Below are 15,307 nucleotides of genomic sequence, written 5' to 3'. Positions count from 1 at the left end.
ACACAAGGCTGGGCCTGCAAGACACATCAGTGAGCGCGTGTTGGTCTGTGTGTCTGAACACATCTCCATGTATGAGTTCCTGTGTTCTGTGCCCCATCTCTGCCCAGACCCCTGGCCCCTGACCTGCACCCATTGCCTCTTCCCCGAAGATTTAGCGCCTTCCTCCCAGGGTGAATAGGACGGACTGTCCCAGTCCAGGGCATGGAGACCTCTGGGCGGGGACCTGAGGAGCGTCCCCACACCCACTCATCCTCCTTCCCACTCCGTCTGGGTCCTGGTGTCTGTCAGGAGAGGCAGCCCCCTCCCCTCTCTGTGGGTGCCATAGGTAGGTCCCACAGTGTCCCCCATGTCCTGAGAGGGCCTGAGTTCTTGGTGGAAATAGTGACCGTTCCTTTCTTCTGTCCTTGCCTGTCTTTCGGGACCTAGTAAACAAGAAAGGTAGGAGTCATTCCTTCTGTCTTCACACGCCTCCCCTTTCACTGATGATCCCTGTGCATATTTCGGGCCCAGCAGGGAGGGGCGGTGCTTTGACCAGGAGCGTCCTGGCCTGTGGCTGTCCTGTCAGCGCAGCAGGCTCTGGGGCAGGCTCTGGCACTCTCTCCACTTGCACCCTGTACAAGGAACGCCCTTTCTCCAGGGCCCGGCCACAGCACAGACTCGATGCTTCCCTGTGTGCACGGACTGGCTCCCTGTTCTGAGTTATCTAAGCGCTGCAGGAGACAGTCTTGTGTGTATGCAAAGAGCACTGCTTGCAAGGCACTGGGGAAGTGTGTACCGCTACACACTCATGCAAACTCACACAAGTTCTTCCCTCTAGACATGCCCTCGCCTCCTGAGCAGAAGCAGACCCTGGTTGCTTGTCAGCAGCTAGACCCCGTAGTCTGTCTCTGACCCTGTCCTTGTAAGCGGGAACTGAGGCCATCAAGGGAGGACTCTGCTGGCTAGGGTGATGCGTGCCCTGTCCTGCCCCTGCTGCTCTGAGCATTTACCCTGATACCGAGAATCAGATAGCTGGGGCCCAGCGCCCTGTGATGTTTGTGTATCTTACGTGTCGTTTGCATGTTTACTCCTGGTGGCTCCTGCTGTCTCAGCTGTGGCGGCCTTAGGGACAGCAGCTACTGCCCAACGGTGACCTGCCCTCTATCGGGAGGAGCCACCAGCCTCCGCAACCCCTTCTCCCTCGCTGCACCTCCCTCCACTCCCCACACCTGCTGTCTCCCCACCCCTACCCTGTGTTCTCCCTGTCGAAGCTGCTCTGCCCCTGGCTCCCCTGTGCTCAGAGACTCCAGGAGCGGGCGGGCGGGGGACAGAGCCATGAACTCGGGGGCTCCGTGGCAGCCAGCCACACCATCCATCTCCATCCTCTGCCTGGACCTCGGGTTCTCACCCGCTGTCCTTCTGCCTCTTCAGGAAAAGGACCCACTCCCCATCGTCCAAGGACGAGCAGTCCATTGGGCTGAAGGACTCTTTGCTGGCCCACTCCTCCGACCCCGTGGAGATGCGCAGGCTCAACTACCAGACCCCAGGTAGGCAGTTCCTCCGGCCGGCCTGCCCAGCCCGGGCCTGCGGGTCCCCGGGGTCTCCACTGAGGGACCCTGGCCGTGTGCCCCATTTCCTGTTCCTCCTTTTTGCCCTTCTCCCTGTACCGTCCGCTTTGTTGCAGTGACTGAGGAGCCCCTATCACCAACAGCTGGACGGGCACTCCGGGCCCTAGGAGCTTGACGGGAGGCCCAGCTGTTTAGGCCCTGCCTTGTCTTTGGTCTGTCTGAATATGGGCTAGGGACCCTCACAGAGCCCACATCCCAGGCACGGGGTGGCCAGCGCCTGCACTCTAGCCCCTCCACATGAAAGAGGGGTGTGTTGGTAGAAAACACCCCATCAGACACTTGTGGGATGGGGTGCCCACATGGGATTCTTCCTGGAGCTGGCCCCAGCTCTCCCATGAGAGCACAGGGGCCCTGCACAGGGCGTGGTGTCTGCCCTTCCTTTCCCAGCCACACTCACGTGGCTCCCTTGTTCCTCCACCTGTCTTTCCTTTCCCAGGCCTCAGCAGACACCTCTCCCCTGGGTGGCACCTCCCGGACTGCCCAGCCCCCACACAGGCTTGCGGGGGCGGCGGGGGGGGGGTGTCTCTCTTGGGCCCCAGAACCTCTCTGCGTCTTCCAGCATGACACCTCTCACGCTGGGCTGGAATCGCCGCAGTGTCAGTCTGAGCTCTGTGGAGCCAGGAGCTGTGTCTGTTCACCCGCCGCCCCTGGTCTTGTGGGCGCGGTGGGTTCTTGTTGAATGCCTGTGAAACAAACGCACAGGCAGCTGAAGGGAGGCATGAACTAGCACATCCACACAGGGTCTGTGTATATACGAGCTAATTATTACTGCATATTAAATTACCCCAAAACTTAATGGCTTAAAACAACAATAATTATGTATTGTCTGTCACAGTCTTTGTGAGTCAGAGATTCAGACGGCAGCGCAGCGGGAACAGCTTGTCTCTATTGTAGAGTGTCTGGGCCCTCAGCTGGACGACTTGAAGTCTGGGAGCTAGAATCCTTTAAAGCAGGGGTCAGCAAACTGGCCCACGGCCAGAGTCAGCCCACCACTTGTTTTTGCCAATAAAGCTTTATTGGAACACAGCCATGCCCATTTACTTAGGCATTGTAACAACAACTGTCACAGCACAGTTAAGTAGATGTGGTAGATACCTTTTGCCCACAGAGCCAAAAATATTTACTCCCTGGTCCTTTATAGCAAAGTTTGCTGATCGCTGAATTCTGAAGACTAGTTTATTCCCGTGTCTGGCGGTTGACGCTAGAATCAGCTCTGAGCCCACCTGGGGCTGCCAGCTGTGACAACCACCTGAAGCCTCTTCATGTGGCGTGGGCTCCCTTACACCATGGTGACTGAGTTCGGGGGCACATGTCCTGAGAGAGGGAGACCCAGGCAGACCGAGCAGGCTGTTGCAACCTCGGTATCTGAAGCATCACAGCTCCAGGGTGCTGGGGCTCTGGAGGGCAGAGAGCCTCCGGAGAGGGGATGCCAAGCCATGTGGTCATTACGCGAGCGAACGGGGTGGGAGGGAGCTCTCATTGGTGGACACGGCACACGCAGGAGCAGCTCAGAGGCGTTGAGTGTTCTGCCGCATTGGAACTGGGGTTATGGAGAACCCAGAGACGAACTGGAGGGTTACATGGAGGTCCCGTCAGAGGAACCTGAGCAGCAGGCTCCGGAGTTTGGACTTCATCTTCAGGGGCCAGGGAGGCATTAAAGGTTTCAGCAGAGGCCGGGCAGGGTTGCACTGTGCTCTAGAAATAGCTCTCTGGCTGCCGTGCGGGAGACAGGCTGAAGGGGGAGACGTCGGGAGGGAGGCTGTTTAGAAGGCCGCCGGGTGAGTGACAGGAGCTGGAACCTGGGCTTGGAAGGTGGAGGGAAGCGCACTCAGAGAAGCGCGAAGGAAGGAGACCGGCAGCTGGGCTTGGGCTTGATTGCACATGGGAGTGGGGGGGCGAGGGGGGGGGAGCGTGCAAAGATGGCTCCTGGTTGCTGGCTAGCAGTGGGATGTGGGTTCCAGGCAGCAGCCGAGTCTGGGTCTGGACCTTCGCACGAACATCCAGGCTGAAACCATGGGTGCGGGAGGTGCCAAGGAGCATTAAGTGGTCCAAGCCTGAGGGTAGGTGGGCGCTCCCAGGAGAAGGTGAGGGGGACGGGGGGCGGCGGAAAGAGCAGCCAGGGAAGGAGGTGATGAAACGCTGAGGAAGGATGAGTGAATAGTAGCCAAGGAGGTTAAGATGTTGCAACTAGAGATAGAGAGAGGCCGGAGACCCAGAGGAGGGGCCATCGGCGGCTTGGCCGTTGGCATCTTGGAGAGAGCATGGTGACCGAATCCTGAGGGCAGAAGCGTTCCAGTGATTTCCATCAGTGAGCGGGGAAAGAGCAAGTGAAGAAACCTCTTCCAGAGGCTGAGTGTGAAGGACGGGAAGGGCCGGAGCACCGCCAGGGAGGAGAGAGAGGTGTGGGATCCAAAAAGGATTTCCTTTCCAGTTTGGCCTTGTTTATGGACAGTGGTCATTTGAGTGAGCATTTGTGACGCAGGGTCCAAGCCCTGGGTGAGGGGTATGACTTAGCCTGGGGAAGGCGGGCGGGGGTGCCTTTGAGCTCCAGGCCAGGAGGGTGGGAGGCGGGTGAGGGTGTGTAGGGAATGTGCTGCTGGAGTTCTCTGCCCAAGGCCTGTTTCCTCCAGGCTGAGAGGCAGTGGTTAGAGCAGGGTCATGAGAAGCCGTGGCCTGGTATGTGCGTCCTGGGAGGATTGCAGAGCAGCCGGAGGGCCCTGGGGACAACAGCTCCTGAATTCCTGTGGCTGCAGGGGCCCAGGGAAATGGCAGGGATCTGAGAGGAAAGGAGGGACGACGAAGAGGCTGGCAGTGGTGGTAAAGGCCAAGTGCAGGAGACTGTAGCCCAGGTCGGGCAGTGGGAAGGGGCATGGCAGGCGTCACCAAGAATCTGCAGGTCAAGGAACAGGCTGCTGACTGGACACGGACAGCGCCGAGTGACCCGGGGGCAGTGGGAGCGGCAGCACTTTCCAGGGCTCACGGTGTTTTTCGTTGAGTAAACATTATTTTTTTTTCTCTTATCACTTAATGTTTCTTCTGAAAATAAATTTTTCAGCCCCACAGAAAAGCTGCAAGAGGGACCCGGCATCTGCATGTTCTCGTGCAGACTGACCCTTTCGCTTCTTGCCATATGCGCCTCGTCTCTCTGTATAAAAGCACACTTTGCTTTTGCCAAATCCTCTGAAAATAGCCAAGGTCTAATTTTATTACCAGAGGGGACAGGGTTGGTCTGGACCAAGAATGTAGTCATAAAAAGAGGCTTCCCAGGCCCCTGGGAGTCGAGAGCACTTGCCTCTGGGTGGGAGTCCGTCTGTGTTCCCCTGGAGGCAGGAGGCCTGCGTGGGACTGGCTTTGCTGCCCCTGACCCTCCCCCTCCTCCTCCCCCTCCTCCTCCTCCTCCTCCTCCTCCCCTCCCAAGCCCCCTCAGCCCCTTCACCACGTCACCGCCCCTCCGCTGTGTCCCACCGTGATGTGACCAGGGAAGGTTAACCAGCTTTCTTCTCTTGCCCTGCTGTTTTTTGTTTTTTTCTCTGCAGGTTCCAGTGCCCCCAGTTGCCCGAATATCTCAAGTTAGTTTTCCAAGTTCCCATGTTTGGGGCCTACTCTGGCTTCCGTGTCTTTCCTCTGCTTTACTCACCCAGTCGCCCCCCCTTCTCCCTTGATTTCTTCTCTCCTTTCCTCTCTTCTTTTCCCCCTTCTCGCTGTCTCCTCTTTTCCCTTCTCCATCCTCCTCCTCCCCTATCTGCTTCCTTCAGTGTCGTGTTCCCTCCCACCGGCCCCTTCTCTGAGTCTCCGCCTCTCTGTTCTCCAGCCTCAATCTGACACCTTTCTGCTTCCCTGTCTCTACACCTCCTCCTCACCTCTGCTTCTCTCTCCGTGTTCTTCCGCGTCATCCTCCCTGTCTCTGTACTTCATGGTCACTCCATCCACATGCTTGATGCTGGGGCGATGATGTCACGGAGTCTCCCATGGTGACCCGCGCCAGTGAGGGGCAGGAGGGCTGCCCACAGCGGGGTGCAGGCTGAGGAAGCCACAGCCCCCGCCTGGGAGGGAGGAAGCCTCTCACCCCTCTTGAGACCCCACCAGGTGGGGCCCTGGTGCCCCCACTCAGCGCCACGTCACACAGACATGCTCCCACGTGCTCACGGCACACACACGCCCTCTCCGTCCTCTCCCCACCTCCGGCCACTGTGTGCTCTGCCATCCTGTCGCCGCATGCGCCGCTGTCTCCATGCCACCAGTGCCGAGTGCTCCATGGTCCCACGTTCACATGTGCACAAACATGCGTTGGAGCTGTCTCTGCCACCTCGCTCGGGCCTCGTGCTAACTCAGCCTGTGTGTGCCCCCAGGTATGCGGGACCACCCGCCCATCCCCATCACTGACCTAGCGGACAACATTGAGCGCCTCAAAGCCAACGATGGCCTCAAGTTCTCCCAGGAGTATGAGGTGAGACGTCCCCACCCCGGCCATGTGCCTGGCCCCACGCCAGCTTCCCTCCTGCCTCGGGTCCCAGCTGTGGGTCAGGGGCTCCAGGCTTCCCCAGAGCACGCCAGCAGTGGCAAGTCAGGAACTCGGCTACTCGGGCGCTGGGCCTGGCTGCGGCCCTCCCAGCACTCCAGACCTGGACACTCAGACACATGCCCAGATGCTCACAGAGCAGGCAAAAGGTCACACACACACACACACACACACCAATGATAATGGCTGGCATGTCCCAAGAACTTACTCTGGGCCAGCACTGGGTTAAGTACTTTCCATGCATCGTTGCGTTTAGTCCTTTCCACAATCCTGTGAAATGTGTATTGTTATTACGCCGTCTTACCGAGGAGGAAGCTGAGGCTGAGGGGGCAAGTGGCCTGCCCAAGGTCAAACAGCTGATGGGTCATAGAGCCAAGATTCACACCCAGGCCTGCCTGACACAGAGGCACAGCCTGTGCCCTGCACAAGCTTGTACTCACGTGTTATCAGGGCTGCACAGATCACAGCGATGGGGAGTCAGGGGACTCGGCTCAGGCTGCACAAACCCTCCTCTCAGGGCCCTCCACATGCGCCCTGCACTCTGGCCTCGACTCCTGCCTGCTGGAGGCTCAGACTTCGAGCACTGTTCCCTGGGCCTGGGGTCTGAGGGCTTCCAAGTTGCCCAGCTGGGAAGGGCCTGGCTAGGGAAGGTGAGAGCAGAGCCCCGCCCCTCTGAGGAGCACAGAGGGAGCTGTCCCTGTGGCTCAGCCCCGGTTCCCCTGCTGCTGGCACAGATCTCGCCTGCGATTAACCTCTATCAGTGAAGGATGAAGAGGTGATAGAAGGGCTGGCTCAGCCCAGCCTGGGCTTTGTTCCACTCCCATCAGCTGTCCATCCTCAGCTGTGTCCACCCTCACCGCGGGCACCGTGATTCCCCTTCCACAGGCTGTGAGCCAGGCAGATTCCAAGGGGTGTGTCTGAGCTCTGCAGAGGATGCTGAGCTTGGCAGACAGATTGAGGAACGTGTCTGCCATAGGCAAGCTTCCTGCCTCTGCCTGTGGAGCACCCTGGGGCCTGCTTTGCATAAGGTCCTGCTTCGAGGGTAACAAATCCAGCGCGTTGGGCTCCCTGCCTTCAGTTTTTCACTGGCCAGGAGGGCCTTTCATGGCCTTCAGCCCATACACATTGAGTTCCATGTCCCATACCTGCCCTTCCTCCCAACAGAGCTCTGTGCCCCCTGTCCAGGCTCTGTGTCTCCCCTTCCACCTTCTGCCCCCTTTCCTCCTCCAGCATGAGCTTTCCTTGCAAGACCCTCTTCCTCCAGGAAGTTTTCTCTGGCTTCCCTGGCCTGCGAGGGCTTCCCCTCTGCTAGGGTCCCATGGTTCCGTTATCTTTAATGGTCAGTCAGTCATGCACTCATTGTCAAGCACCTGCCCTGTGCTATCCCTGTGCTGGGTGCTGGGATACGGAGACAAATGGCCTCTGGGAGCTCAGTCACTGGGGAGATGAGTGCAGACGGATGATCGACATGGAATAGAACAGTGTGCTTTGTCAATGTGGCGGACGTGTGTGGGGAAGGGGGGCTGCGAGGTGGGCTGCGCTGGGGGGACTTACAGAAGTGGTACAGGCTGCCCTGTGGAGAGGGGCAGGCTGGCTCCAAAACATGGGGAACGTCGTGTGCTGGGAACCGGATTGTATCCATCTGTAAAGAGAGGGTAATTATAGAACCTGCTTCATGGCAGGATTAGGTGAGGGAATACATGCAAAGTGCTTAGCACAGTGCCAGGCAGCCAGTGAGCTCTCGCTAGGATGGAGCCGCTATTATTATCATCGTCTGAGGTGAGGCAGTGAGGAGCCCTGGAAGTCATGAAGCAGGAAATTGGTCATCAGATCTGCGTGGTATAAGGAAGGAGGCCGCTGGCTCTTTAGACTGGAGGCCCAGGGGAGACTGCACTGCCGGCTGGGTTCTGGGAGCTCCAGCATGTGGGCGTAAGATCCTGCGAGCAAATGAAGTCACTCAGGGAAGGTTGTGGAGATCAGAGAGGGCCCGGGAGTGAACCCTGAAAGAGCCCTATGTCCTGCCTGCGGAAAAGCAGGTGGAAGGGGAGGAGGCAGAAGAAACAGCCAGAGAGGTGGGAGAGCCAGACAGGGCCTTGTGGTGGATGCCCAGAGCCTTGGGCACTGTCGGGTACTGCATGGCTGGCGGCCTTTGCTCCCTCTCGTTCTGCACTCATTTCATTAGTGCAGGGCCTGAGGGAGTTTCCCCTGCCCTCACCTCACCCCCAGTCGCTCTGCAGGCAAGGGGCTTTGTTCCATGGCCAGAAGAGGCTTTGATTCTTTCCCTTCCTGACAAGTGACGTGGCAGCCCCTGAACTTCATGGCTGGGGCAGCAGGAGTCCACCCTTCACTGGAACCGTGGACAGAGGGGCTGGCTGTGGCCTAGGAGTGAAATGGGATGTGGGCACCACCTGGAAGGCTGAATCCCCCTTGGGGGCCGTAGGGAGACCTCCGCTCTTACCCACTCCACCTGCCTCCTCCATTCTCTGCAGTCCATTGACCCTGGACAGCAGTTCACGTGGGAGAACTCAAACCTGGAGGTAAACAAGCCCAAGAACCGCTACGCAAATGTCATTGCCTACGACCACTCTCGTGTCATCCTTACCTCCATCGATGGTGAGCCAGGGGCGAGCCCTTCCCATCCCCTGCTCTCCTCCTTGCTGTCTGGGGTGATCGTTCATCCTGCAGAAAGGCCCACGAGTCCTGGGGTGCACTGGGGTGTGGTGGGTGGGGAAGGGGACCCTAGGATAATGCTCTCCCATGACCCTTCCTATCCACAGGCGTCCCGGGCAGCGACTACATCAATGCCAACTACATCGATGGCTACCGCAAGCAGAATGCCTACATTGCCACACAGGGCCCACTGCCCGAGACCATGGGCGATTTCTGGCGGATGGTGTGGGAACAGCGCACAGCCACTGTGGTCATGATGACGCGGCTGGAGGAGAAGTCCCGGGTAAGACTGGGCAGGGCTCTGCCAGGAGGTGGGGTGGGAAACAGCCACCAGATGACTCAAGCACCTTTTGTGTCCCTGTGGGACGAAGTTCCCCAAGGGAATTCCCAAGTGCTGCTATTTTCCTGGGGTATTACCGTGGTCCCCAGACACGAGTGGGTTCCTAGGATGTTAATATATTGCACCAGATGCTACATTTTCTGGGAATGTGAGTATGTTCCCCAGTTGCTGGCATGTTCCCGGGATGTTCACATGTTCCCCAGATGCTGGATGTTCCTGGGGCATTAACACATCTCCAAGTTAATTAGTGGAAAGAGCCACTGTTATCTGCTTTTGCACTGCAAAGCATTGACTGGAACGTAAAATTTACAGAGCTTGAAAATGGCACATAAACATTATGGGTAAATTTGGCAGAAAACGTGCCTGGTGCGATCTGGTCATGAATAAATAAATTTCAATTACGGCCCTCGTTCCCCCGGCAAGGGCAGGGTTGGCGATGTAGTGTGAGAACCGGCTGTGGGGCCCCCAAGAGACTTGGGGTGAGGGGGTGGCACAGTGGATCTGAGAGCTTGGGCTGGGAGCCTTGTATCTTCCCACCCCGCTTCTGCCCCAGGGCCCCTGCCCCTTCGAGCCTTTGGGCACTTCCGCACACCCTGGCATCGGCCTGGCTTGTCCCTTTGCAGGTGAAGTGTGATCAGTACTGGCCGCTCCGTGGCACTGAGACCTACGGCCTCATTCAGGTGACGCTGCTGGACACGGTGGAGCTGGCCACGTACACCGTGCGCACCTTCGCACTCCACAAGGTATGGGCCTGTCCCGTGCTCCTCTGAGCGAGGTGTGCCGGGTGGGCGAGCGGGAACTCGGCGTCGGAGGTGGGGGCTCGGGCGTCGGCTCAGACCTGTGGCGTGCACTGTGGCGGCCAGCCCTGCCTCATCGGCCCTGAGCCTGTAGCAGGCAGACTCCCCTCACCACACGTCCTCTCCCCACCCTTCTCCCCAGAGTGGCTCCAGTGAGAAGCGGGAGCTGCGCCAGTTCCAGTTCATGGCCTGGCCAGACCATGGAGTTCCCGAGTACCCGACCCCCATCCTGGCCTTCCTGCGGCGCGTCAAGGCCTGCAACCCGCTGGACGCGGGGCCCATGGTGGTGCACTGCAGGTGAGAGGCACGGCACCGCCCAGGGGCGGGGGGAGGTGGGTGGACCTGTGCCCCAAGCCGAGCCCGTGTCCTGCAGCGCGGGTGTGGGCCGCACGGGCTGCTTCATCGTAATCGACGCCATGCTGGAGCGCATGAAGCACGAGAAGACGGTTGACATCTACGGCCACGTGACGTGCATGCGATCCCAGCGCAACTACATGGTGCAGACAGAGGACCAGTACGTGTTCATCCACGAGGCGCTGCTGGAGGCCGCCACGTGCGGACACACAGAGGTGCCCGCCCGCAACCTCTACGCCCACATCCAGAAGCTGGGCCAAGTGCCTCCTGGGGAGAGTGTGACCGCCATGGAGCTCGAGTTCAAGGTGGGCCAAGGGCTGGGCCTGGATTGGGTCATGGGGATGAGTCCCGCCCCCCCCAGGAAGCCAGGCCTAACCAGTCCCTCCCTCTCGCTAGTTGCTGGCCAGCTCCAAGGCCCACACATCCCGCTTCATCAGCGCCAACCTGCCCTGCAACAAGTTCAAGAACCGCCTGGTGAACATCATGCCCTATGAGTTGACCCGAGTGTGTCTGCAGCCCATCCGGGGCGTGGAGGGCTCTGACTACATCAATGCCAGCTTCCTGGATGGCTACAGGTTAGCGTGCTTGTGTCTGCCCACCACACTCTGGGTGCCTAGGCCTGTGCCTGGCTGGCTGGGGGTACCACAGAGTAGGGCCAGCCCAGGCGGTTAGAGTCGGTTTCCTGGAGGAGGGGTGATCTGAGTGGAGCTCCAAGAGACTCTGCAGTCTTGGGGAGACTCGGGGAGCACAGCACCTCCAGCATGTCCAGTCTTATGTCCACCCCAGGCAGCAAAAGGCCTACATAGCCACACAGGGGCCTCTGGCAGAGAGCACCGAGGACTTCTGGCGCATGCTGTGGGAGCACAACTCCACCATCATCGTCATGCTGACCAGGCTTCGGGAGATGGGCAGGGTGAGCCCACCCCCAGGGCCCTTCTGATACCTGGGAGCATACCAGCCCCCCCTCACTCTTCTCTCCTCTCATACCCAGCCTCCCATCAGCATAACCTCTGGTCCCCTCCCCCCCCTCCCCCCAATTATCACCACCTCTTTGGGGTCCGGCCTCAGAATCCTGTGATCCTGGGAGCCCCTCCCTTTTTCCTCCCCACCTGATCATGGCGGCGGGCCCTTTGTCCACAGGAGAAATGCCACCAGTACTGGCCAGCAGAGCGCTCTGCTCGCTACCAGTACTTTGTTGTTGACCCGATGGCTGAGTACAACATGCCACAGTATATCCTGCGTGAGTTCAAGGTCACGGACGCCCGGGTGAGTTTGGACAGGGGGACCATGTCTGTAACTGCCTGAGCACGTGGGGCTGGGGGCTGCCTGCATGTGCCCTGGCTCCCAGGGTGCTCACCTGTGTCATCGTGCTACCCTCCTGGTCTGGTGGGGCTGCCGCCCGCGGCACTCACCCCGTTCCCTTCCTGCCTCTCCCAGGATGGGCAGTCGAGGACAATCCGGCAGTTCCAGTTCACGGACTGGCCAGAGCAGGGTGTGCCCAAGACCGGGGAGGGCTTCATTGACTTCATCGGGCAGGTGCACAAGACCAAGGAGCAGTTTGGGCAGGACGGGCCCATCACGGTGCATTGCAGGTGGGGCTGGCCCCCGGAGGGGGTGGCAGGGGCGGGGGTGGCCTGCGGGCCTGGTAGATGGGGCCCCTGACCCAGTGCTGTCCCTGAGCAGTGCTGGCGTGGGCCGCACCGGGGTGTTCATCACCCTGAGCATCGTCCTGGAGCGGATGCGCTACGAGGGTGTGGTGGACATGTTCCAGACCGTGAAGACGCTGCGCACACAGCGCCCAGCCATGGTGCAGACGGAGGTACGTGGGCCGGTGCGCGAGCTCACCGCCAACACTGAGCAGGCGAGCTGCCGGGGCCTCGAGGGCAGGATGGTGGGAGCCCGACTCCACCGTAGGACGTGCTCCTCATTCGGCAGCTCTGCCCTGAGCACCCGTGGTGTCCCTGGCTCCGGCTGGGGTTGGACATAGCAGTCCCTACAGGGTAACTCGGGGGCAGTAGGTGGATGTGGACAGCGGGAAAGGGAGCGAGAGATGAGCCTTCAGGGATTCTTTCAGGCCCTCTGGATGCTGCCTGGGGCGGAGGTCTGGGTCCAGCACCTGCTCTTGGCCAGCAGAGGCTAAGTCTATGGCCCACTGGCTGCAGTGTGAGTGCCCTTGGCAGTACGTTGGGGAACCCACTGGCACTGCCCGTGCTCACCATCCCCCTCTCCCGGCAGGACCAGTACCAGCTGTGCTACCGTGCAGCCTTGGAGTACCTCGGCAGCTTTGACCACTATGCAACGTAACTACCGCCCCCTCTCCTTCGCCGCCCCTGCCTAGGGGCTCCGGAGGGGACCAGCTCCTCTGAGCCATACCGACCATCATCCAGCCCTCCTGCACGGATGCCGTTGCTGACAGAGCACAGCCCCGGGGATCACAGCGTTTCAGGAACATTGCCACAACAGAGAGCTCAGAACCCCTGGCCACTGGGTGGGCCGGCAGGCAGGCGCGGCAGCCGTCTCGATCCACCAGGCCCGCCCAGAGCCCACCTCGAACTCTCTGCTCCGCTGTCGCATTTCTCATGCTTCTTCTCATGGGGTGGGGATGGGGCAAAAGCCTCTTTTTTATACATTAAGTGGAGAAGACTGAGGGATTCTAGCCTCTTCTCTCGGATGTTTCCTTTTGCAAATTCTTCACTGCAGAGTGGGCTGCCATGGGGGTTGGGGTGTAGTCTATTTTCTGTTTTGAGTTACTTGGGTCCTTTTTTGTGTAACTTCTAATGCTGAAGGACGATCATGCCTTCTTCACGCATGTGGAGCCGGGGCCGCCAGCCTACGCGGGGGCCTCACCGCTCCGCTGCTCTTCCAGGCCTTCAGACAAGATCTTGTTTCAGCCAAATGCAGGGAACAATTTTTTTTTTAAAGTTTTGTTTTGTTTCTCCTTAAGAGCCTTATTTTAGGCCCCACAGACAGTGGTGGGCGAGGAAGAGATAGGAAACACTCAGCCCAGTCATCTATTCCAGTGTGTGTTTAACGTTCACAGCCCAGAACCCCAGACGTGTCGGGGGAGCCTGGCAAGGCGTTCCTCATCACCATCGTGTTTGCAAAGGTTATAAAAAGCAACAACAAAAAACAAAAACAACAATCCAAAAAATCAAAAAAAAGGAGAAAAAAAAAAAAAAAAACAAGGAAAAAAAGAGAGTCATTTCCTGGCCTCTGCTTCAAACCCCTGAGAGGGGAGGCGGCTCGGTGCCCCTGGGGCTCCCTGCGAGCTGCCGGGATGACCTCAGGACCCGCGGAGGCTGGCATTTGTCCCCGGCACTGCGGGGTGCGGTGCGGTGCGGTGCGGTGCGGTGCGGTGTGGTGGTGGGAGGCTGTGGGTCTGGCCATGTGGCCGAAGCAGTTGGCACAGGTCAGGGTGTGTGCCACACCCTGCACACCTCAGGGCCAAGCAGGGGCACGGCTGGCCCTTCAGGTCCAGGCCAGTAGGCCTGGTAGCACATGTCTGTTCTCAGAGAAGGGCCGGATGGTTTTCCTCCCTGGTTTGCAGCTATTTTGAAAGCCCGTGAGAATTGCTCTTTTCCACTCCTTCAAGATGCCCTCATGAACCAATGTGGCAAGACTACTGGACTTTTCTCAATGGTACTATAATCAATCCTTATAATCTTGGCTTGCTGAGGGGCAGGGAGAGGGCCTCTTCCTCTGGGCAGCACTATCTAGGTAGGTAAGTGGGGGCGGGGAAGGGTGCATAGCTGTTTTAGCCGAGGGACGCGAAGCAGACGTCCCAAGATCTAGCTAGGCTCGGTCAAGATCAACAATCCAGGGTTGGTAATGTTGGATGCGACATTCATTTTTACCTTGTGGATGCTAGTGCTGTAGAGTTCACTGTTGTACACAGTCTGTTTTCTATTTGTTAAGAAAACTACAGCATCATTGCATAAAACTTGATGGTAATAAATTTGAATAATCAGATTTCTTACAAACCCGGCCTTTGTCTCTGCTCTTTCTGGAACCAGAGTCTGGCCTCTGGAAGTCAAGACCTAGGGGTAGGTTCTGGTTGCCTTCCTGCTCCTAAGGAGACAGGGAGGCTGTCCTAAGGAGACAGGGAGGCTGTCCGGAGTGTCTGCCACAGGGTGGACGCTCAGCATGGTGCCCACTCTCTGAGAGGAGAGGTTACAGACCCAGAAGACGGAGCCACCGGTGCCTGTAAAGAGTCCCCCACGGAACAGCTCCCCGATTGGGAACATACGTACCCTTGCCTCTCCTCACCCTTAGGATATCCTGCGTCCCCATGTCAGAGGTACTGGGACTCCCAGGTGCCACACTCTCCCATGACCTGCCTCTCTGCTTCCCCACTGCCACTGCGGCAGTGGAGGCTGTGACAGTATGGAAATTGGCCAGTGAGGATCCTTGTCATCTTGCGATGTAGATACTGGGCATGGTGTGGCCTTCTGGCCCCTGGACGCAGCAGTATCCACTCGTTGAGTCCTGTGGCCGCTCCACTAGTGATCAGGCAAGTCCTATCGTTGTCAAACCATGGAACTTCTGGGGACACAGAGATGAATGAGACCCAGAACAAGTGGGGAAGAAAAATACCTAAGTTGGCAATGACCAGACTGTAGACAATCGTGATGAGCCCACCACAGATGCTGTGGGTGCACTGAGGCAGCACCTGACTCTGTAGCAGGGTCAAGGAAGGCTTCCTGGAGGAGGTGGCATAAAGTGGGTTCTGAGTGTTCATGAGTAATGGATACCTTTATTTTTTATTTCACCACTCCAAGTCTCCTTCCATCACCATTTACCCCCCCTTTTACCCTCTTACCTCCCCCTCCACCCCTTTCCCTCTGGTAATCATACTGTTGTCTGTGCCTGTGAACAGCTGTCAGTCTGTTCTCTGTATCTATGAGTCTGTTTCTGTTTCGTTAGTTCATTTTGCTCATTAGATTCCACATATAAATGAGATCAGATGGTACTTGTCTTTCCCTCACTGGCTGGCTTATTTCACTTAGCAACCAGTTAGCAC

General features: G+C 58.4%; 1 protein-coding gene across 12 annotated transcripts in view; it reads left to right on the top strand.

Annotated features, from left to right (window-relative positions):
• The window catches only part of PTPRF (protein tyrosine phosphatase receptor type F), an 81,683-nt gene extending 67,416 nt beyond the window's left edge, over nucleotides 1–14,267 (top strand). For 7 of the 12 annotated variants that reach the window (XM_036347748.1, XM_036347758.1, XM_036347756.1 and 4 more), the window contains 14 exons: nucleotides 1,411–1,526; nucleotides 5,144–5,176; nucleotides 5,957–6,054; nucleotides 8,616–8,739; nucleotides 8,904–9,079; nucleotides 9,760–9,879; nucleotides 10,076–10,230; nucleotides 10,307–10,592; nucleotides 10,684–10,862; nucleotides 11,074–11,200; nucleotides 11,428–11,553; nucleotides 11,725–11,879; nucleotides 11,971–12,106; nucleotides 12,523–14,267. In XM_036347748.1, the coding sequence (XP_036203641.1) occupies nucleotides 1,411–1,526; nucleotides 5,144–5,176; nucleotides 5,957–6,054; nucleotides 8,616–8,739; nucleotides 8,904–9,079; nucleotides 9,760–9,879; nucleotides 10,076–10,230; nucleotides 10,307–10,592; nucleotides 10,684–10,862; nucleotides 11,074–11,200; nucleotides 11,428–11,553; nucleotides 11,725–11,879; nucleotides 11,971–12,106; nucleotides 12,523–12,591 (1,900 nt within the window). In that variant the 3' untranslated portion in view covers nucleotides 12,592–14,267. The remainder of the gene's footprint in view (nucleotides 1–1,410; nucleotides 1,527–5,143; nucleotides 5,177–5,956; nucleotides 6,055–8,615; nucleotides 8,740–8,903; nucleotides 9,080–9,759; nucleotides 9,880–10,075; nucleotides 10,231–10,306; nucleotides 10,593–10,683; nucleotides 10,863–11,073; nucleotides 11,201–11,427; nucleotides 11,554–11,724; nucleotides 11,880–11,970; nucleotides 12,107–12,522) is intronic. The other 5 variants (XM_036347759.1, XM_036347754.1, XM_036347753.1 and 2 more) reach the window with 1 other exon arrangement.
• Nucleotides 14,268–15,307: the final 1,040 nt, after the last annotated feature.

The sequence above is a fragment of the Myotis myotis genome, unplaced genomic scaffold (genome assembly GCF_014108235.1).
Source record: "Myotis myotis isolate mMyoMyo1 unplaced genomic scaffold, mMyoMyo1.p scaffold_m19_p_2, whole genome shotgun sequence".
Classification (NCBI taxonomy): Eukaryota; Metazoa; Chordata; class Mammalia; order Chiroptera; family Vespertilionidae; genus Myotis; species Myotis myotis.
The sequence above is the reverse complement of the archived record's forward strand: the minus strand, read 5'-3'. Positions and strand labels throughout refer to the sequence as shown.